The sequence below is a fragment of the Esox lucius genome, chromosome 19, assembly GCF_011004845.1.
Source record: "Esox lucius isolate fEsoLuc1 chromosome 19, fEsoLuc1.pri, whole genome shotgun sequence".
Classification (NCBI taxonomy): Eukaryota; Metazoa; Chordata; class Actinopteri; order Esociformes; family Esocidae; genus Esox; species Esox lucius.
Genome location: NC_047587.1, coordinates 31,981,544 through 32,000,605, shown reverse-complemented (window position 1 = coordinate 32,000,605; position 19,062 = coordinate 31,981,544). Strand labels below are relative to the sequence as shown.

The window sequence follows — 19,062 nt, the reverse complement described above, 5'->3', positions numbered from 1 at the left end:
TTGGTTGATCAATTCTGAACAGATTGGTAACCGCATGATCCCTCCTGATGACAGGGTTGGCCATTAAGAATCAGGCTATTGAACTGTAATTCAACATGGAAATGGCCCCAAATGGACCTTCCCATTCAGTCACTGACGCTATGGGAAATACAGTATAGAAATATTGTCAGTGTTTGAGAGAATACATTTCGCAATGCATCATGGTTACATTTGGATTGACTGAATGTAAAAATAATAATGAATTGTTATTTATGATACATGGTGATTGTAAATCAGTCAGTCGTCCGTCGCCTGCATTAGAACCTAACGAACAAGGCCTGTTCTAGACAACACAACCGCTGGACTTTTTTATCGGATTACCGTACCATGCAATAGAAGACAAAATACACAATGAGCATTCCAAGTGTTAAATGATAATACAAGACGCCAAGCTGCGTTTTAGTAAATACCCCCTGACACCGGATGTGTATACTTTCTAATTTTTTTTTCATCATACAATCTGCAACGCCTTTGGTTCGGTGGGGTAGTGCACCATCCGCGCTACCGAGTTATAGAGGCTGAGATGGGAAAGAAAACTCGCACAGGAACTGGAGGACGCAGAACAATACTGCAGCTTTCCCCACCTCGAAGCGGGACCTTCGGTGCCAGTGGAAGAGACACGTTAGGTTCAGGATCCGAAGGTAAAACATAAAACATCATATGTTATATTTTGGCTTACGATGGATTGGTGATTTATTTAAAACCGGTCTCATATTTCTCCATGACTGATTATCCAACAACAACGTACTATCCAGTTATGTTAGCAAAATAGGCCTAGTCGCTAAGGTAGCTTAGCTAACTACAGTCTGTAGCAACTGTACAAAATGCATGTAACGTAAATGCAAGTATTATTTACTTGATCACTGACGTTATATTTAAATAATTAGTTGGTCGACGTTTTTATTTTTTTTATTTTAAAGATTATGTAGAAATGTAACTGCCTACGTTGTTATAGGTTTTCCGCGGGTTCTAAACGCTGTTATCCAGGTAGTTAGCCTAGCCAGCTAGCATGTTAAGCAGTTTTGCCCAGAGTTAGGCCGTGCGCGACTCTGTAGTATTGTTGATTTTGAGAATAAACGCTACATTATGGTTTGAGAATTGGTTTCCTGCTGTAGTATGATGCGAAAATGTATGAACTAACCAGAACTATGATGACAGTTGGTTGAGAATGAGACATTTTTTTCTAGCTCTACTTAGAATACAGTAGTTACCTAAATAACCATTATTCAGCCACGACTTATTCAATTATTTGTGTATTGCAGACGAACAGGAGGGCAACGGTGATGGATACAGTTTTCCACGAGAAGCAAACACAGAAATGAGGATCCCCGCAGTTAAGGCCACAGGTACGATATGAATAACGTGTGTAACAATTCTTATCTACTTACTTGTTTGCGAGGGTTTGACCTAGGTCTTACATCACAATACCGTTATCCTGAAATGTCAAGCTCATTCATTAGTTGGGAGAGGAAACACTACAGGTCCTCAGGTGTCATGACATGTTATGAATGATGCACAAACACTGACTGCAGACATTACCTCAAAGATGCTCTTTGTTTCTCCTCAGAGGGCTTGACCCTCCTTGGTGCCTATGATGACAGCGATGAAGAGGATACTGACTCCCAGCTTCCCGCTGTTAGAACCCAACACAACCAGTCCACAGACATAGACAGTACACTTGCCAACTTCATGGCCGTAAGTATAATTTATCTTTGGCCTTTGTGCGCTACACACCTGTGATTGCCACATTTAGGCTTGTTTCCCTGCTTTGTTCAGAATGCTCTCAGCAACCTGATTAAATCACTGTCCATTGTCTCAATAGGAAATTGACGCAATTACCACGCAACCAGGCTCAGAAGAGCCAACGGGAGACCTGCCAACCCCCACACCACCCCGTCCAGAACCCAAAGCCCAGCAACATGCTTCTGAAACGGGGTCAGAGCTGGACGGCACTGGGACGGACTTCCAGTATGATACCCACACTTCACTAGCTGGAGGTGAATTATTTTACCATTGCTGTTGATTGTGCCTGTCCCTTGAAGAATATATATCTATTTTGAACATAATAGGCTGGCTGCACCTCCTTCCAATATACATTTTCTTGGTGAAGTGTTTCTGTAATGCTTCTGTGATTTGATCGATGCAAAAATATTCTGGGTCGCTATTCTCACAATAAACATATAGCCTATTTTGGCCCAAGGAGGCAGAGAGGCTGTTCAAAGTATAGCATTTTTTTAAAGTCCGGCAACTGTAACAGCGGTAGCCTAGTGTTATTTCTAACTTTAAAAGAGGGGAATAAGCATGACTATAGCCAAGTCACACATCTAAAACACGCACAAGAAATACATTAAGCATGGAATATCTATATATTTTTAAACAACAGTTGGTGTATAAATCATGCCCTGGGTGGATGTTGAGACTTCATGTTATTCATTGCATGTTAGCACGTTTTCCCCTTCTCCATTTATAGCCTGTGGAATGAATGCCCATTTAGGGTACTGTGCCACTAACAAATCTCTTACATTTTGTAGAGAATCAACTTTGTTGAAAATTTATTGATTTGCCCATAAGTCATGAACAGAATGCATTCATGTAAAGTATTTCCTACAACCTTTGCAAGAGGTAATGAGAATGTCCCTGTTTTGCTCAGTGTGTGATATGCTTACCTGGCAGAATGATATCCTAACTATTTGTCAATCCAGTGGGTTTTTGTTGTGCGGACACACTTGAATGTGCGGACACCTCTTGCTAAAGCACTTGAATTAAAGGGTCAATTCTTTTACACTTCGGTTGCTGTCCTAATGTGTTTTAAGCAAACCGCTGTGTAGCTGACCAATTTATGGGGGTCAGAATTTGGGAAGGAACAAAACAGTATCATGAGAAAATATTTTATTGAGCTCTGGCAGTGTGAAGATCACATAAATAAACCCTGTTTTGCCGAGATGCAATGTGTGTAGTCTGCCCAGCTTTTTCTACATGTTTTCCTTTTTTTAACCCAACCTAAGATCTTTGCTTGTCGCTTCTTACCCACCAGTGGGAGGTTTGGAGATGGGTGACTGGCAGGAAGTGTGGGATGAGAACACTGGTTGTTACTATTACTGGAACACTCAGACCAATGAGGTGGCCTGGGAGCTGCCTTACTACCTGGCTCACCAGGTGCAGGGCCTGCAGCAGTACGCAGAGAGGTGAGGTCTTAGATGCTGTGCTACTAATACGATTAGAATATAACTCAAGTTCCAACTCTGTAAAGCTGAATGTTTAACCTATTTTGCATTTATGTCCCCTAGCTCAACGGCCAATGGCAATGGAGCCGCACAAATCGCAGGTTACTATACAGAACAACACTCCGCTGATGTCACTGTCCCGACGTCGAAGGCAAAGAAGAAGGCATGTGGTTTTGTTGTGCCTTTTAATGATTAACTGTAAATCCCAGCAAAATACTCAGATGTCTGTTTGTTGGCAGAAGTGTGTGCAAGGGTGTAACTCTCAGATGCCTCTCCGCTGTCAGGAGGTGATTGAAAGCGTGCTGGCCCTGACCAGTGAAGAAGAGGAGCGTCGTGGTGTTGCCGCCTCCCTCCTTGGTCCCCTCATCCCAGCAGAGGTGAAAGAAGCCGAGGAGAAATGGAGAAAAAGGCTGGTGGGAGGACTGGAGGAGAGGAACAACACTCTGGAGGACAGCCTCCCAGGCTCCCCCGCTCCCCCTCTCAATGAGCCAGACACCCCAATGCACCCCCTGAGAGACCAGCGCAGGAACCAGTCGGAGGAGAACTCCGATGCAGAGGAGGTGGAGACTGAGGAGGACACCGTGGAACTGGAGATGGCGCTGGAGAGGAAAAAGGTTAACTATTTTATTTCACCAGGAATTACAGTTTTGAAGAAGCCGCAGATCAAAGTATGCAAACGTCTATGGTCAGGAGTTGTCCTTCACAATGAAAGAAAGGTTTGTCCATTTACCTCCTAGGCTGAGCTGCGGGCGTTGGAGGAGGGTGATGGCAGTGCGGGGGGCTCCAGCCCCGGTTCTGAGGCCAGTCAGGAGGCCCCTGGACTCCTTACACTGCTCCCGAAAAAGTCCAAGTGGAAGACTGCCTTCCTAATGGCACCTAGCTCCGACTCAAATAGCATTGGCTCAGATGCACGGGAAGACACCGAAACAGGTTAATGTCACATTTATAATAGTATAATTACTACGCTGCCCCGAATTGGAGGGGGGGGGGGGGGGGGCTCTTTAGTTGGTGTCAGTTAATACCGTTAGGGTTTGACAATGAATGCAAATTGAGGTTCTGGTCATTCGATAGTTTTGATTTGGTTGTCCTGTGTGGTTGTACATTTTGTCCTTTTGTTTCTTGCAGCACATTCCAAAGTCCCAGAGAAGGCCATGGAAGAAGAGGAGGAGGTTGAAGCTGGGGGGGGGGGAGGAGGAGGACGGGGAGGAGACTGGGGACAAAACGGTTACAAAAGTGCCACCGAAGGAGGAAGTGGAAACTCCAGAGCTAAAGGTATTGAATCTTAAACTGTTGTGAAGACAGTTTGACTTGAACAGTCAAAAAGCAAATTAGTAATACTGTGGCATATGCTATTTTTATGCTGTATTTCATCTGATCAGTTTCAGATTGGAGAACTTGCCAACACGTTAACTAGCAAGATGGAGTTTTTGGGAATCAATAAGAAAACCATCTCTAATTTCCAGCTGCTTCTATTGCAAACGGAGGTGAGTGAAACTGTGGCTCTTTGTCAGATGAACAGTCGTAGTGAAAACGTCTTCAGATGGGGTGTGTTGCGAAGTGAATGGCAGAAAAAAAGTATTTCCATAAAACGGGGACAATTTAAACGTTTGATTTGCTTTATGAAACATTTATAATAGCAGCTATTAATAAACTTGAAAGAAAGTGAAAACAAGTCTTTTTAAAATGTTAAATGCACGTTTAGTGTTAAATATGTACAAGTGTTTTTGTGGCTTGGTTTTTTAAAACCTGACCCCGTCAGTTGTTCATTGTTATGTAACAGTGTTTTAGTTACTGGTGACCAGACATGTTTTTGGAGCGTGGTTTTGATGCAGTGTTGAATGAGGCAGGGCGTATTGAGTGAGCGCCGAGCCGCCCATTGTAAGTGTAAGGGTAGTCATGGGAAATCACCTTTACCATCGAGAACTCTCCAAATGCAGTTACAACTGGTTATTGTAAAATTGGTCATGTACTTGTGTCAAGTCATTTTCCGCCGTCAGCACGGACCTGTCAGTCTCTCTAAATAGTCTAAGTGGCTTTACCGATACCTGGCAGAGATTCGCAGTCTTCTGCAGAGATTCGCAGTCTTCTGCAGAGATTCGCAGTCTTCTGCAGAGATTCGCAGTCTTCTGCAGAGATTCGCAGTCTTCTGCAGAGATTCGCAGTCTTCTGCAGAGATTCGCAGTCTTCTGCAGAGATTCGCAGTGTTCGGCAGAGATTCGCAGTGTTCGGCAGAGATTCGCAGTGTTCGGCAGAGATTCGCAGTGTTCGGCAGAGATTCGCAGTGTTCGGCAGAGATTCGCAGTGTTCGGCAGAGACCACACCTGTGATTTATGCTAATGTTGGCTCCCGACTTTTCTGTTTCCACTATACGTTTGGTATTAATGACTTAAGGAGTAAACTATCAATGCAATTTACTTTTCCGGTTACAAAAAATAAAAGGCAATATTTTTCTGGTAGTAAAATAAACAATAACACCATGCTCAGTTTGTTTACAATACCGCATTTGAGCTATTTTTTTTTTTTTTTTTTTGGATTTTGTCAAAACTATCTACGATTAATAAAGGTTTTGGGTTAATTCAGAGGAATTTTACATTGTCAGAGGTCTGTTTTTCTGTTGAGTCAATGGTATCATACCACATTTTTTGCTGCCCTATACTATTGCTTTATTTTCTTAATTTTATGAGGGATCTGTTTGTTAGATCAGATGAAAACCATTACGAGAAGCCTAAAGACTAAACAAACGATAGGCTAAACATCGCCATTCTAATAGAACAACATGCCGTGTTTTCACAACACGTAACGCGTCAATCCGCAAACCCCACCCTAAGTCCTGAAGCACCAAGTGAAAGCCGGGCTACTTGGCCGTGGCCGACTGGCCCGTGTCAGTGGAAACAGAAAGAAATCTGTACTTTAGGGTAAAACACCAGTGGAAACATGGCATTTGTGGTCCGGAGAACAGCAAACACATTTAAAAAAAAAAAAATACTTGAGCCTAGCTAAGTGTCCTTCATGGACTCCTGGATAGAATTCTGTCTTAATTGAAAATGAATGGACACGCCTGCCGGGCTCTGTTTCTGAGCACCTTAACTCAATTGGCTTGCACAGCCCTCTGTAGTTAAGGGCTTCTTTCACAATTGGATTAGAACAAGCACATCTCTCCCCCTCCCTAAAAGCCATTTCACAGCTCCGAACTCACCCTTGTTTCCTAAGATTTCCCAATATTGTTTGTGAGTTGTTGTCTGTGGTAATTGAATCAGCTTTACAAGTTACATTTTGTCTTTTGCTTTTCCATAGCCAGATGTTTTGTATTTTATGGTGTTGCCTACTGTGAATATTCCATATCTATATCTTGTTGGTGCGAATATGAGTCATTAATCTGGTGGCAGTTTGTTAATTAGTAAGGAAAATTCCAAAAGTAGATATTGCATTTTTATCATTTGAATGTCAAACTTTTTTTGCTCCTTTTGAAAGTGAAACCAAATGAATTCGAATCAGTCTTGTGAATATTACAATATAAAATATCTACAATTTTAACAGTTATCAATTTGTCCTTCTGTTTTTCAGACACGAATCGCTGATTGGCGGGAGGGGGCACTGAATGGGATCTATCTCCGACGCAGGCTGCAGGAAGCCGCAGAGCACATAAAACATTATGAACTTAACGCCGCCCCTAAAGGCTGGTCCTGCCACTGGGACAGGTACGCGCTCCTTACCTTTAACATCTCTAATCACCCCTCCAACCCCCGTGTGACCACGATCCCCCTCAGAGCTGGGGTTGCCACTTTTTTTTACCTGATATGGGGGAGATCTTAACCAATCCCAGTGGATGAAATGAAACGGACACAGACCCTGAAGGTTTCTGTGACGCAATGCTGACACTGCACTGCCAGTGGTGATAAGGGAGCCGCCATACCGGCCAGCCTGATCCCCTGACACTACCAGGACCCCTGTCCTGTCCGCCCACAGCCCACACTGGGGCTCGTGTCTTTTGGGGGGTGGGCCTCTGTAGACTGTTTTGGGGGTCCAGTCAGTGGTGGTGGTATGGTAGCTAGGAAGGTGGTTGTGCGTGGGAGCTTTACACTTTACAGGACTACATCTCCCAGAATGCATTGCTGGGCGAAATGAGTGACACAGAATGAGGCCCCGGACACACACAACTTCAGTTAAAGCGAAGACGGAGCGTTGACGAGGACCCAGCAGGTCAGACCAACTCTATTTCATATGTTTCCTGTTTTTACTTTTATTCCTTGAGTGACTGAAAATTGATAGACATATCTGATGTAAAAAAAAAAAAGAACAAAAAAAAAAGAAAATATCTAAACAGTGTGTTTGTTTTTTTTCCTGCCTTTGTTTGTTGAGTTGATGATGACGATGCTGTCTCTTTCTGGCATCTATCGGTTTGGGGGGGGGGGGGCTAAAGGTTGTCTGTGTGAGTATGTTGTGACAACCATTATGTGGATCATTACTCTGATCGTCTGAAAGCTGCTTTGATGATCAACTTTGCAGGACCCAATCAGGACCCATGATTGTTTTTTTTTGGTTTGTTGATTTGATTTTGAGCAAGTTAAGGTGGGTTCCCTATCTAATCTGGCCCTTCTCCTGGATGGCTAACCTGGCTGTCCAGCCCAACATTCCCCAACCTGTCCTCTAGGGGGCAGTCCCATTCCCCTACTCCCTCCACCCTGCCCAGGGAATACTGTGACTCAGCCAGTTATGAGGCCAGCTGCTAAGACTCTGCCTTGTATCTCTGTTCTCCCCCTTCTAGAGAGCACAGGAGGTATTTCTATACCAACGACCGCACCAGTGCCTCCCAGTGGGACTTCCCGGAGGAGGAAAATGAGGAAGGACCTAAGACCAATGCGTCAGTTGAGGGGGAACCCCAACCTCCACCCTTACCCACAGGTGGCCTGACAGGAGCAGGTTGGTCAGAAAAATCCCTTGCCATTCTCCGGAGTCTGGCCTCTTTCTGCCAGTCTTGAAAAATTCTGTGGCCTTAGTTAAATGCCACTAGTTGATTACGTGTCTTTCAATGCTGAGACCATTTGCAGATTTATACTTGACTGTGATTGCAGACTTTTTTTCTAATGAGAGACATGCAATGTGCATTTGGTTTCAAAACCCCCTAACCACTTAACCAAATACCTCTGACAGGTGAAACCAACATGGCTTACCCAAACAGTTCTGCATTTTCTACTGTTTTGCAGGAGCTTCTGTCTTGGCAACCGTCGCTTCCCCCCAGCCTGGCATTCCGTCCTATTGGTCAGTGCCGCAGCCCCCTCTTCCCCCTGACCAGCCCCCTCCCCCCTCCGACTTCCCCCCGCCTCCCCCACCGCCTCCAGAGTCACCACCCCCGCCTCCACCTCCACCTCTGGAGGATGATGGTGAGATCGAGGAGGTGGACATGGAGATGGAGGATGAGGAAACGGAGCCTCCAGCACCTGGAACTGAGCCTCCTCTCCCCCAGGGAATTGTGGGAATTAAGGTATGGGAATTGTCTGGTCTCCGTTGTTTGGTGAAATGGCACACTCTCTGACAGCCTAGTCTAATTAAGTGCCCTTCATTGTGGTAGACTGTTTCCATGTTAGCATCACTTTCTAAAAAATGTGAACTTTGGCAGACCTGTGCTCATCTGCAGTTATTACAGGCCATATTTTTTCCATGGAACTTCAGCCTTTCAGTGGCCTTTCTGTGTTTGCTTCTCTTAGACTGTGTTCTCCCTTCACAGGTTGTGGAGTCTACAGCCTCTGTTGGTAAGGGTCAGAAACGCAAGGCTTCAGGAGCAGGTCACCTGACTAAGGCTGTAACCATCGGTAGCAACGCCATCCTCTACACACAAACCACTGCCACAGCAGGTATAAAATCATCATTTGGTCTTTGTGTGCCAAAAAGCGGACTGAACGATGACTACTCTCCCTTTGTGTTGAGGCAGTGAATGAGATCAGTGAAACCCTTGTGACTGGTTCCTGTGTCCTCAGCCCCTGTGATGTCAGGAGCTGCCTACTGGGGTGTGTCTGCGGTAGCTGCACCTCCACTGCCTTCTGAACCCGCCACCCCCCCTCTCCCGCCTCCCCCTACCCGCCCCCCACTACCACCCACTCAGCCCCCGATGGCCATGGAGCCCACGGGGCTAACTACCCTACCCACGGACAAGACCAAGAAACTCAAGAAGGATAAGGTTGGTGTCTCCATACTGGACAATGGCGTCTGTTCTCTCTACTGATGAGAAGTGACGGTCTATTACAATCTTATTTAATTCGATGTGTTGTGTTTCAATGGAAAGCTTCTCCCAGCTGATTCAAACCACAGCAAACCTCTAAAATGACCACCTCCCTCACTCCCTTTTACTCCCCGCGGTCCACTTCATCCCGGGTTTCTGTGTCCAGTCGAAGAAGAGCAAGACAAAGATGCCATCCCTGGTGAAGAAGTGGCAGAGCATCCAGAAGGAGCTAGACGAGGAGGAGAAGTCTAGCTCTAGTGACGAGGACAGGGACCAGCTCAACAAGAGGAGCATCGAGGAGTGGAAACAGCAGCAGCTACTCACGTAAGAGCCCTCCATTCACTTGAATCACTTAGGCAACAAAAAACTGTTGGGTGGAATTTGTTGTTAGACATTTTTTGTTGGTACTTTATAATCAGTTTCTTGAATTGTGACACCAAGTCAGGCCTCAACCACGTAATCTAAAACTTGAAACATTCACAGACCTGTACTGAAATATTGTGATTGCTAGGGCAATGCGATGAATCAAATTAGGTTCAAAATGTGCAATATTTTAATCAGAAACTTGTGTCAGGTGAGCCATGGACATCGGTTTCTCATGCAGTATGCTAGTGGTGGTCAGGGCTCGTTATTAATAGAAAACAAAATGTCTGCGTTAGAGATTTTGGAAGTATTTTAACCCTTAAAGGGGCATTTCACCATAGCACAACTACTAAATCCAATTGCTAACATTGGCAATGATGAATTTGTCATAACACAGCATCCCACAACACAATCTTGAACGAGCAGATCAGTTTTTTTGCTGTAGAATCAATTTAATCTGTATTCATCTGGCCATAAAATGCCACTATTTCTGGAATTCATAGCCAAAATGTATGCCGCATCCTTAAAAGAAAATGGCTATCAGAGAAAAAAATGTCATATGAAAAATACACTTAAAACTATAGCTGTATTTCAAACACCAATGTTGATCATGCCCATGTGGCGTTTGGTGCCTGCATGCATTGATTACAATCCAACGCAGGATTTTTTTTTTTGTGTTTTGTTTGCTTAGTGTCAGTAATGCACCCATAAGTAACTACAACAGATCTCACAGGTAAACACCGATGCAGGCTACCGCTCTTATATAATATAGCAACAAACAATAACACAGTAGCTCAAATATTAGCTAAGTAACTGCAGATCAACTCCACAGGTTTGGTTTTCAGTAAGCAAGGCTCAAATAATTGGCTGTTATAACCTGTTGAAGGGTAAGAAAACTATGCCCACAGTTTTTTGCAAGAAGTCTTTCAAACTTGGCACATTTATGGGAATTAAAACTGTGGAATCCCATATGAAGTGTGAGATATAAAAACAGTGGGAAAAGTGCCTTACAAACGCCGGCATTTCTCAGTTTTGTTTGGTCGTTTCACAGACAACAGTCCCGCAAAGTACAGCCAGTAACATTCCTGTTAGCAGTAGCCTTACTGCTCTAACAACAGTGGGTACTTGAATTGGTGTCCTTATGTATTTTTTGTGTGAAATTGGTCTTAAACTTTTTTAATGACACTACAAATTCAATTTAATTTACTGAAGCCGGCAGATACCCTGTGGGGAGCTTTTAGGGAGGTTTCCTACTGAGATGTCATTGCAAATCATCCATTGGTTGTTTAAAGGGGAGGGGATTGCGGTGACTGCGTCTGCCACATTTTGAGACATTGCTGTGGAGTAATGTTTCAGCCCTCAGGAGCCCCCTAACGGCCTGGAGCTCCAAGCAGTTGCCTGCCTCACCTGTTCACAAGCTACGCATCTGGTTCTGTGGATCTAAATCTACAATGTGTGTGTAGTTTGCAGCGCAATACGCATGTTTTGGAAACTATAGGAAAATGACCGGCATATTGTAACTGCGATTTATGTGTATTGAACCGTAGGGGGTGTACCGGATGGTTCTGTAAAAGTGTATCATTGCATCCCTAGTAAATACATTCTTCAATCCATATTTAAAGGCTTTTCACTAAGCAGGAAAAACATCGCAATAATATCCACCTACCACTGTTTTTCAAATCTGTTGTACAGTAGCCTACTCCAGTTTAAACATGTATAGTTCAATATCACAATGTAAGATCACTTTCAAAAATAAACCCTACAAATCATAACAGGCCACTGCTTATTGTAAAGTTAGCTATCCAGTCTACCATGATTGTTTTATAGAACATGCTGTTGTTTTTAAAGAATCTACTCTGTTTACACCTGTTTATTTCATCCAAATTGTGCAGCCCTAGTTATTGCTAACAGTCTTTGTGTTGGGAGAGATTGTTTTGGTTTCTTGAAGACAGTGCTGGAGTAAACTAGTTTCTTAATGTTTCATCTCTTGGATTGCAGGGGAAAAGCTGGAAAGAATGCCAACTTTGAGGCTTTACCTGATGACTGGAGAGAGAGGCTGTTGAAAAAGAGGAAGATGATGAAGAGCACATAACACGCACTCCCACCTCCGCGCACACACACATACAGAACCTAAACCTGACTCCAAACGCTGGAAAAGAATCAGTGGACTGTGCACTTTTTTATGCTTTCACTGTCATTTTGAAACCGGGTTTGGAAAGCCCTTCACATCTTGGTCTATGACTTCATTGGATGGGTTTGAATGTGTTTTTCTTTTCATTTGTATTGGCTGTAAAGCCCACCTGTGTTTTTACTTGTAAATCTGGAGATTCCCATACCAAGGCTCCCTTCTTCAAAACATGTTTAAAGCATACATGCCATTTTCTGTGAAACGTTTGGCACTGCTAAGAATGCTGGAGTTTCTGAACCATGGTTTATTGTGGGGAACAACTCCTGTTTGTATGTTATGTTGTTTCAACTTCCCTATTTCCCCCATGCCTGTTTCATAAACTATGTTGAATAACATATTCCTAATAACTCTGGTCTGTATTCTGTTTTAATGTTATTGTACCATTGAAGTATGACACTTTTCTATTTATTACAATGCCAGAGGTATGCTGACTTTTCTAGCCCTTCAACTATAGTAACTGTCTGACAATTTTTTTAATTCATGGTATATTGTACTCAACATATCCTGTCATAGGAATTTAAAATGGTGTAAACAAGTGCATTATCACATGGCTGAATAGTGAAATCTTATTGCAGCACATTTTTTTCCAATTAAAGATAGAAAGTTAAGTGGTAAGCAAACCAGTTCACTCTTTTTCCTGTGTCCAAAGTTGCCAGTGGATTCATCATATTTAGATGTTTTTCGCTTAGCTGAAAACCAAGATTAATTTTGTGGCAAGAGGATTGTCCAGGGTATTTGGCAGGAGTTTTTCAGCCATGAACATTTTCTATTCATTCAATTATTAACACAGGGTTAGTTGAGTGATGGGTGGCCTTTGCAAAGAACTCTATATATATATATATATATATATTATTAGATTTGTCTGTCTGATGCGGCATGACAATTAGGTAAGGTCATAAGGGGAGTAAGCTGCGGTCATATGCTAATTACCACTGTCCGACCAACTACGATATTTGACCGTATTATCGCAGAGATCCCACAGCAAAATTGACATTTGAACTAATAAAATATGACTCCCGTGTAAGGATTTGATAGTAGGTAATATTCTTAATAATTAAGTGAATAATGTTCATTGGTCTGTGTTAATCCCCTTGGCAAATGTAAAATTGTGCGCAATAAAATTAACGCCTTTCATCTGTCATGTGGCTGCTCATACTGGTTACATATACTCCGGCTTGCCACTTAAAGTCAAATGCATATTGGCACAAGCAGCGCCAGGAAGGGAGTAGCGTGGCATAAACTGATCAAATCATGGCCATGACGGGAAGCGAGCGAGTGAAAAACGAATTTGATTAAATATCAGTTTATTTAACAATCAGAACTTGTATGTGTATATTATTCACCTAATTCTTTAATGTTTCTTTTATTTTTTTACGTAGTGTTTTATAACATCAACGTTCACACTTCGGATAGCCAACGCTAGCATCGGCCAGAGTGCTTCGGTTATGAGCGCGCACAACATTAGAGTTTCCGTAGCAACAAAAATACTTAAGTTTTTCGGATTTTGCCTTCAAAATAAAGGTCCGCGGTAAAACGCGATATTAATAATATTAAATGAATCTATTATGCAACGTTGCTTAGTGTATATTGTAAACATTTATTGTAGTAAATGTTTAGGAGAGTGGAAACAGTGATGATATCCTAAAAAAAAATCAAGTGACCCTATGTATTTTCAATTGTTGCTGGCATTTTACCATGCCCATGCCATTGGTAAATCAATGGATATTTTTTCAAACAAAAAATGCCCCTTTCCTAAAAAATTTATTTCATTAAATACAAATCAGCCTGTCAACTGTAGACATTTATTTAACTTTAAAATCCATTACCCCTAAGCATAGCCATCTACAACAAAAAAAAATAACTTTTTATACCGTTTTTATTAATTGTATATTTTCTTACTCTATTTTTTATTATAATGATGTTGTTTTGATGTTTTCATTTGAGTATTTGTTTGTATGCTATTGTATTGTTTTCTTTTTCTTTGTAAAGCACATTGAATTGCTTCTATGTATGAATTGTGCTATATAAATAAACTTGCTTGCTAAACCTTTTTGTTTCAATAAATAAACATTGATCTTAGGGCGGGCGTATTGTCCCATGTTACCCTACTTCCCTGTAAGCTACAGAAAAGGCCTCTTGATGGCGACAAATATCTTTATAATCTTCCTTTTATTATGCCCAGGAAGAGGTTGGCTTAATGTTGCAACCATGGTGTACATGATATTAATTTCAGCGTTTCTTGTTTTAAATAAAACATTGCATTCTGATATTAATGACACTGAATGTTTACACTGAATGTGAAAGAAAAAGATCCAGTGAGTAGAAACAATGATCACTTTAAATCAATGTTACATACATGTTACCTACAATACAGTTAAGTCCGGAAATGACTGAACACTGACACAAGTTTTATTTATTTGGCTGTTTACCAAAATATTTTCAGATTACAGTTTAATAATGAATATGTACTTAAAGTGCAGTTTCTCAGCTTTAATTTGTATTCACATCCAAACAGGAGGAAGGGTTTAGGAATTACAGTTCATTAATATGTAGCCCCCTCTTTTTCAAGGGACCAAAAGTAATTGGACAATTGACTCAAAAGCTGCTGTTTTTGTTATAGATTTAATTTATAACAGAGGAAATATGTATTTTTTAGCATCAGTCTACACACAATACAACATAATAACATAGCAAAAACCCCTTTTTAGAAATCTGTGCCCATTTATTGAAAATCTCATGTTTTCTTTGCCATGACACAAGAAATTCAGCTTAGATTCATCCCTTGTCCACTGATCATTCTTGAGATGTCTTTAGCACTTGATTGGAGTCAAATTCAATGAATTTGACTTGATTTAGTAAGGAACAATGTCCTGCTTTTTGTTTCCTCCTTGATTTGTATAAATAGTAGGAGTATTTGGAGCACTCAACAAAAAAAGGTGCAGATGTATTACTCTGAGCTGTATTTAATCCTTTGTAGACTGTGTCCCGGTGACTGATGTTTCGACACCAAATTATTCCTCAGAGTAACCTGTCCATTGTACATAACTTGCGTCAAATGCATCATTTCCAGTGTTTCTTGGTAAGCCTTTGGAAAGCAGTGTTAGTGTCAAACAAAACAAACACCACAGACATCACTTGCCCATGTCTTGAGGCAGAAGCTATCCTCATGACAAAATCAATTATGTTTGAGTTGTAAACACATTGTTTCTGCTATTCACCTTGTCGCCACCAGAGACAGAATTTACACGTTATCAATTAGTTCAACAATAATATTTATTTGGTATTCTAACTTTAGTAATATAGTAATATTAATTGGGCACTTGCTAGTTGACTTGATACTTGTTGGTTGCAAAAAAAGTGGAGGATTTTTCCACAGTCATCCTGCATTAAGTGTTGATATCAACCTGTAAGATTTGCCACATTAAAGTCTAATTTAATACACATTATTGTATGTATGACTAAATAGTGGTGAAGATATTGATAAAGTTCATTGTCCCCTACGGTTATTTACATTGTAATAAAAACACAGTTGTGGTAAGCCTAAATGAAACAGAGACCATATTTCAAGTAGATCTAAAATCCCTCATGGAAGAATTGAATAGTGGAAAAACACTCAAGCAGGTTTAAAGGAATTATGACTCACGCTGTGATAGTCTAGTCTACCAACCATTAATCATCCATAACACCATCCAACACATCTCTTAAGCATTGAAGTTGTATTGCTCTTGTGAGACAGCTGTCTGATACATACCCAGTGGTGGTCTCTACCATTAGGCAAGGTAGGCAGCCATCTATGGGCCCAGAAGGCCTAGGGCCCTGTGAATTCAAACTGAAATAATTAAAATATAATAATACATTATAATATAATAATATATTTTATATGTATTTTTTGTCTTAAGAACTGATTATGTTACTCAAACTGATACTCAAATTAAATCAAGCTTTCTTATACATTATTTATGTTTGAGACCGACCCCCCTCTCTTACTCAAATGGTTTATCCAATATTATTTCTCACTGTCGAAAGCCGAAAGACATTAGGTAGCTTATTCAGTCAGTCTTAGCATGCTACACTATGGAAGAGATGGACAGCAAAGTTTTTAAAATATGAAATGCTCAGTAAGTGGGACAGAAAAAAATAAGGAAAGAGGAAAACAGTGTGAGTTTCCATTACCGTAGAAGCTTAGCTTAATCATTTTATATTGATTTACTCTACTCAGGGCCGGCCCTAGGCATAAGAGACATAAGCGGTTACTTAGGGCCCGCTAGGGGGCCCTGGACTGCTAGTGAGCCCTGGGCTGCGAGGGGAGAGCTGGCCCCCAAATCAAATTTTGCTTAGGACCCCCAAAAGGCTAGGACCGGCACTGACTCTACTGAAAGGGCGTGTCTTTGGAAGTTCCATCTAACAATACAGAAAGAGGGTAAGTTCAAAATGTTGCCGGCTTTGTATGGCTTTGATAAGGACAATAATGTAAAAAATAGATGATGTTGGTGCCTCCAACAGTCCATGCCTAGGGTCCCAAATCACTAAAACCACCAGCGGGACGACGACGACATGTCCCCCTCAATATTAGAAACATGTTAAATTGTCCCACTCTATAATGTTTATTCCGTAATGCATTCATTTTGAAAAAATTACATGTTAGATCCTGTCACGTCCACGTCGCGACCAAATCTGGCATTATTTTTCTTTCATAACGAGCGGTGTGTGTAGGCTGGCTAAGTTATAAAGCTATAAGTTTTATTTTCACAGTAAGTACAAAATGTATAAACGTCAGTACATTTTCATATCTGCAGAACGAATGAACAAAACATTTATTCTGGCTAAAAAGCATTGTTAAGACGTAGCTACTGTAGCTAGCTATCTTTATTTTCAAGAATTATCTAATAAAAGTTAGAGTAGCTTGCTTGCCAGATAACACTGAGTAGTTCCTTGCTTTAAAAGGACGAACACCTGCCAAAATGATATGAACAATATCTGTCTTAGTCTTCACCATAGGGTCTGCAAGTAGCTAGCTAAATAATGGACGAGCCGCCACCAGTCAAGAATGGAGTGTAAGTAGCTATGGAGGTTCTTAGTAACAGCCTCCACACCACAGCTGGCAGTTTTCTTCAGTTTAGATGTTATAAATTATCTAGATATAGCTATGGGTCATAAAAATATGTTCAATATTTTAAGAATTTGGTTGATGCTATGTATGATCAAGGCAGGAAAGTGATAGACATGAACAAACAGGCAAAGAGGGAGTGAAAGAGGCCACAAACCGACAGGTAAATCAGTTGTAAATGCCACACCAAGATACTGTTGATCTGTCATCATGTAAATCAATCAGAGTCATTGAATAGAATCTCTGATAATAGGACAGCATCTGAATTTAGGGGTGTGCTGTATGTGTTTACTTTATGCAGGAAAGAGGCAGTCATAACAATATCACTGGTTAGAAAGGGAGGCAGAGCGAGGGAGAGAGAGAGGCCACAAACCAACAGTTAAGATAGTGAGAAGTATTAATTCAAGTCAGTCTATAAGAGCAGATTGGAAAAGTTAAAGTATTGATTGGAAGACTTGATTGGAAAATTGGAAAGTCCCTGCATGCAAAAAAATCACACACGGTATAATTTACAAATGCTAATTAGGACTATTGCATGTTTAGAAATCGCTACATTCTTAAAATCAAACTGTTTGGAATATTGACTCCTATCAAAACACACAGAACGACATAGTAATTAGACATTTTGGTGAATACATGAACATTCACACTGCAGTCAAATGTCGATGGTTTAAAAGTTAATACACTTATACATAATTTAATTACATTTCTATTCTATTCTTTCTTGTGGTATTGGGGTCATTGAGTGTAGAAAATGTCTTCATTGATCACATTTTTGATTTGTAGAGTATGGAAATTATTTTCAGTCAATTGTGATGGTTAGTAAGGCTTTTGCGCAAATATGTGCATAAACTAATAGAATCACTGTCTAACCTCAATTAGCCATGAAATTCGAAGTACATTACCAGTACTTTTCAAGGTTGATAGACATAAGTACTTCTGCAACAGTAACCTTACACACCCCTCCAGTTAATGTCCACCTGTGAGGACAGGGATGGCTTAGATACACCACAAGACCTTTCTAGGACATTACCTATTATTTTTGATCATTTCAAAACAGGGAGCCATCTAGCAAAAAAGATATTATAGGAAAAGACAACTTAAAAGTAAGAGGCATTACAACTCAACAGGGACAGTGGAACTGATTAAGCCAAACACTGAAGAGGGACACATCACACCAATCAATAGACCAAGCACATACGGACAGAATCCCTCTGTTGGGTGACTAATAGCTTATATTCTGTCTGTCACTGTGAAGAGGCCAACCAAAATAGTTAGGATCAAATTGGCCAATGCATGATCTCTTTGTATTTCTAAGATTGATATTGTTCTGCACTGAATTTGGAGAGCAACATATCCTGTATGAGGAAAGCTGAAGCTTGTCAATTTCCATTTCTAAATCAAGTGTCAAGTTACTCTGTATGGGACTTGCTATGTTCAGTATGTGTCTGGACCGAGGCAGCAGAAGTGAAGCAGATCAAAGTGTTATTCAGAAACTATTACCTGATGTGAGCACTCCACATTAGATATGGCTAATGGGGAGCTGTGAGGTCATGTGAAATAACAAATGAAAGAAAGATCTTGATAGATTGTTAAGCCATCTTCATTTCATCTCAGGTTTAGCTATCACAGGATAATACATTATATACTGGTATTCTACTAGATAATTATAAAATTATTTCAAAATGTACCAGAATATTTAAAACTAGTCCTTAAACATTACCAGGAAAGGAGACTGTGTTTGGTCTGCAGTCTAAACATCTGTAGACAAGTAAATTACATTGGGGAACCATGGTTCTAGATACAAACAACATTAATCTTCTTTCCTGGACATATTGCACAAACTTGTGAGGAGGTTACAGCGAGAAGATACAAGTATGTCCTGTGCCAGAAAGAACATTTGAAAATCACTTTGATTGTTGTT

General features: G+C 41.0%; 1 protein-coding gene across 1 annotated transcript; it reads left to right on the top strand.

Annotated features, from left to right (window-relative positions):
- The first annotated feature begins 239 nt into the window (after positions 1 to 239).
- On the top strand, positions 240 to 12,646 carry fnbp4 (formin binding protein 4). Its single transcript, XM_029115191.2, is given in 18 exon segments — positions 240 to 680; positions 1,302 to 1,385; positions 1,607 to 1,734; positions 1,862 to 2,036; positions 3,074 to 3,224; positions 3,327 to 3,426; positions 3,548 to 3,877; positions 4,001 to 4,193; positions 4,389 to 4,531; positions 4,533 to 4,535; positions 4,643 to 4,747; positions 6,828 to 6,961; positions 8,029 to 8,183; positions 8,468 to 8,745; positions 8,989 to 9,115; positions 9,239 to 9,438; positions 9,647 to 9,804; positions 11,842 to 12,646. Coding segments are annotated over 18 exon segments (2,676 nt in total). The 5' UTR covers positions 240 to 562; the 3' UTR covers positions 11,936 to 12,646.
- Positions 12,647 to 19,062: the final 6,416 nt, after the last annotated feature.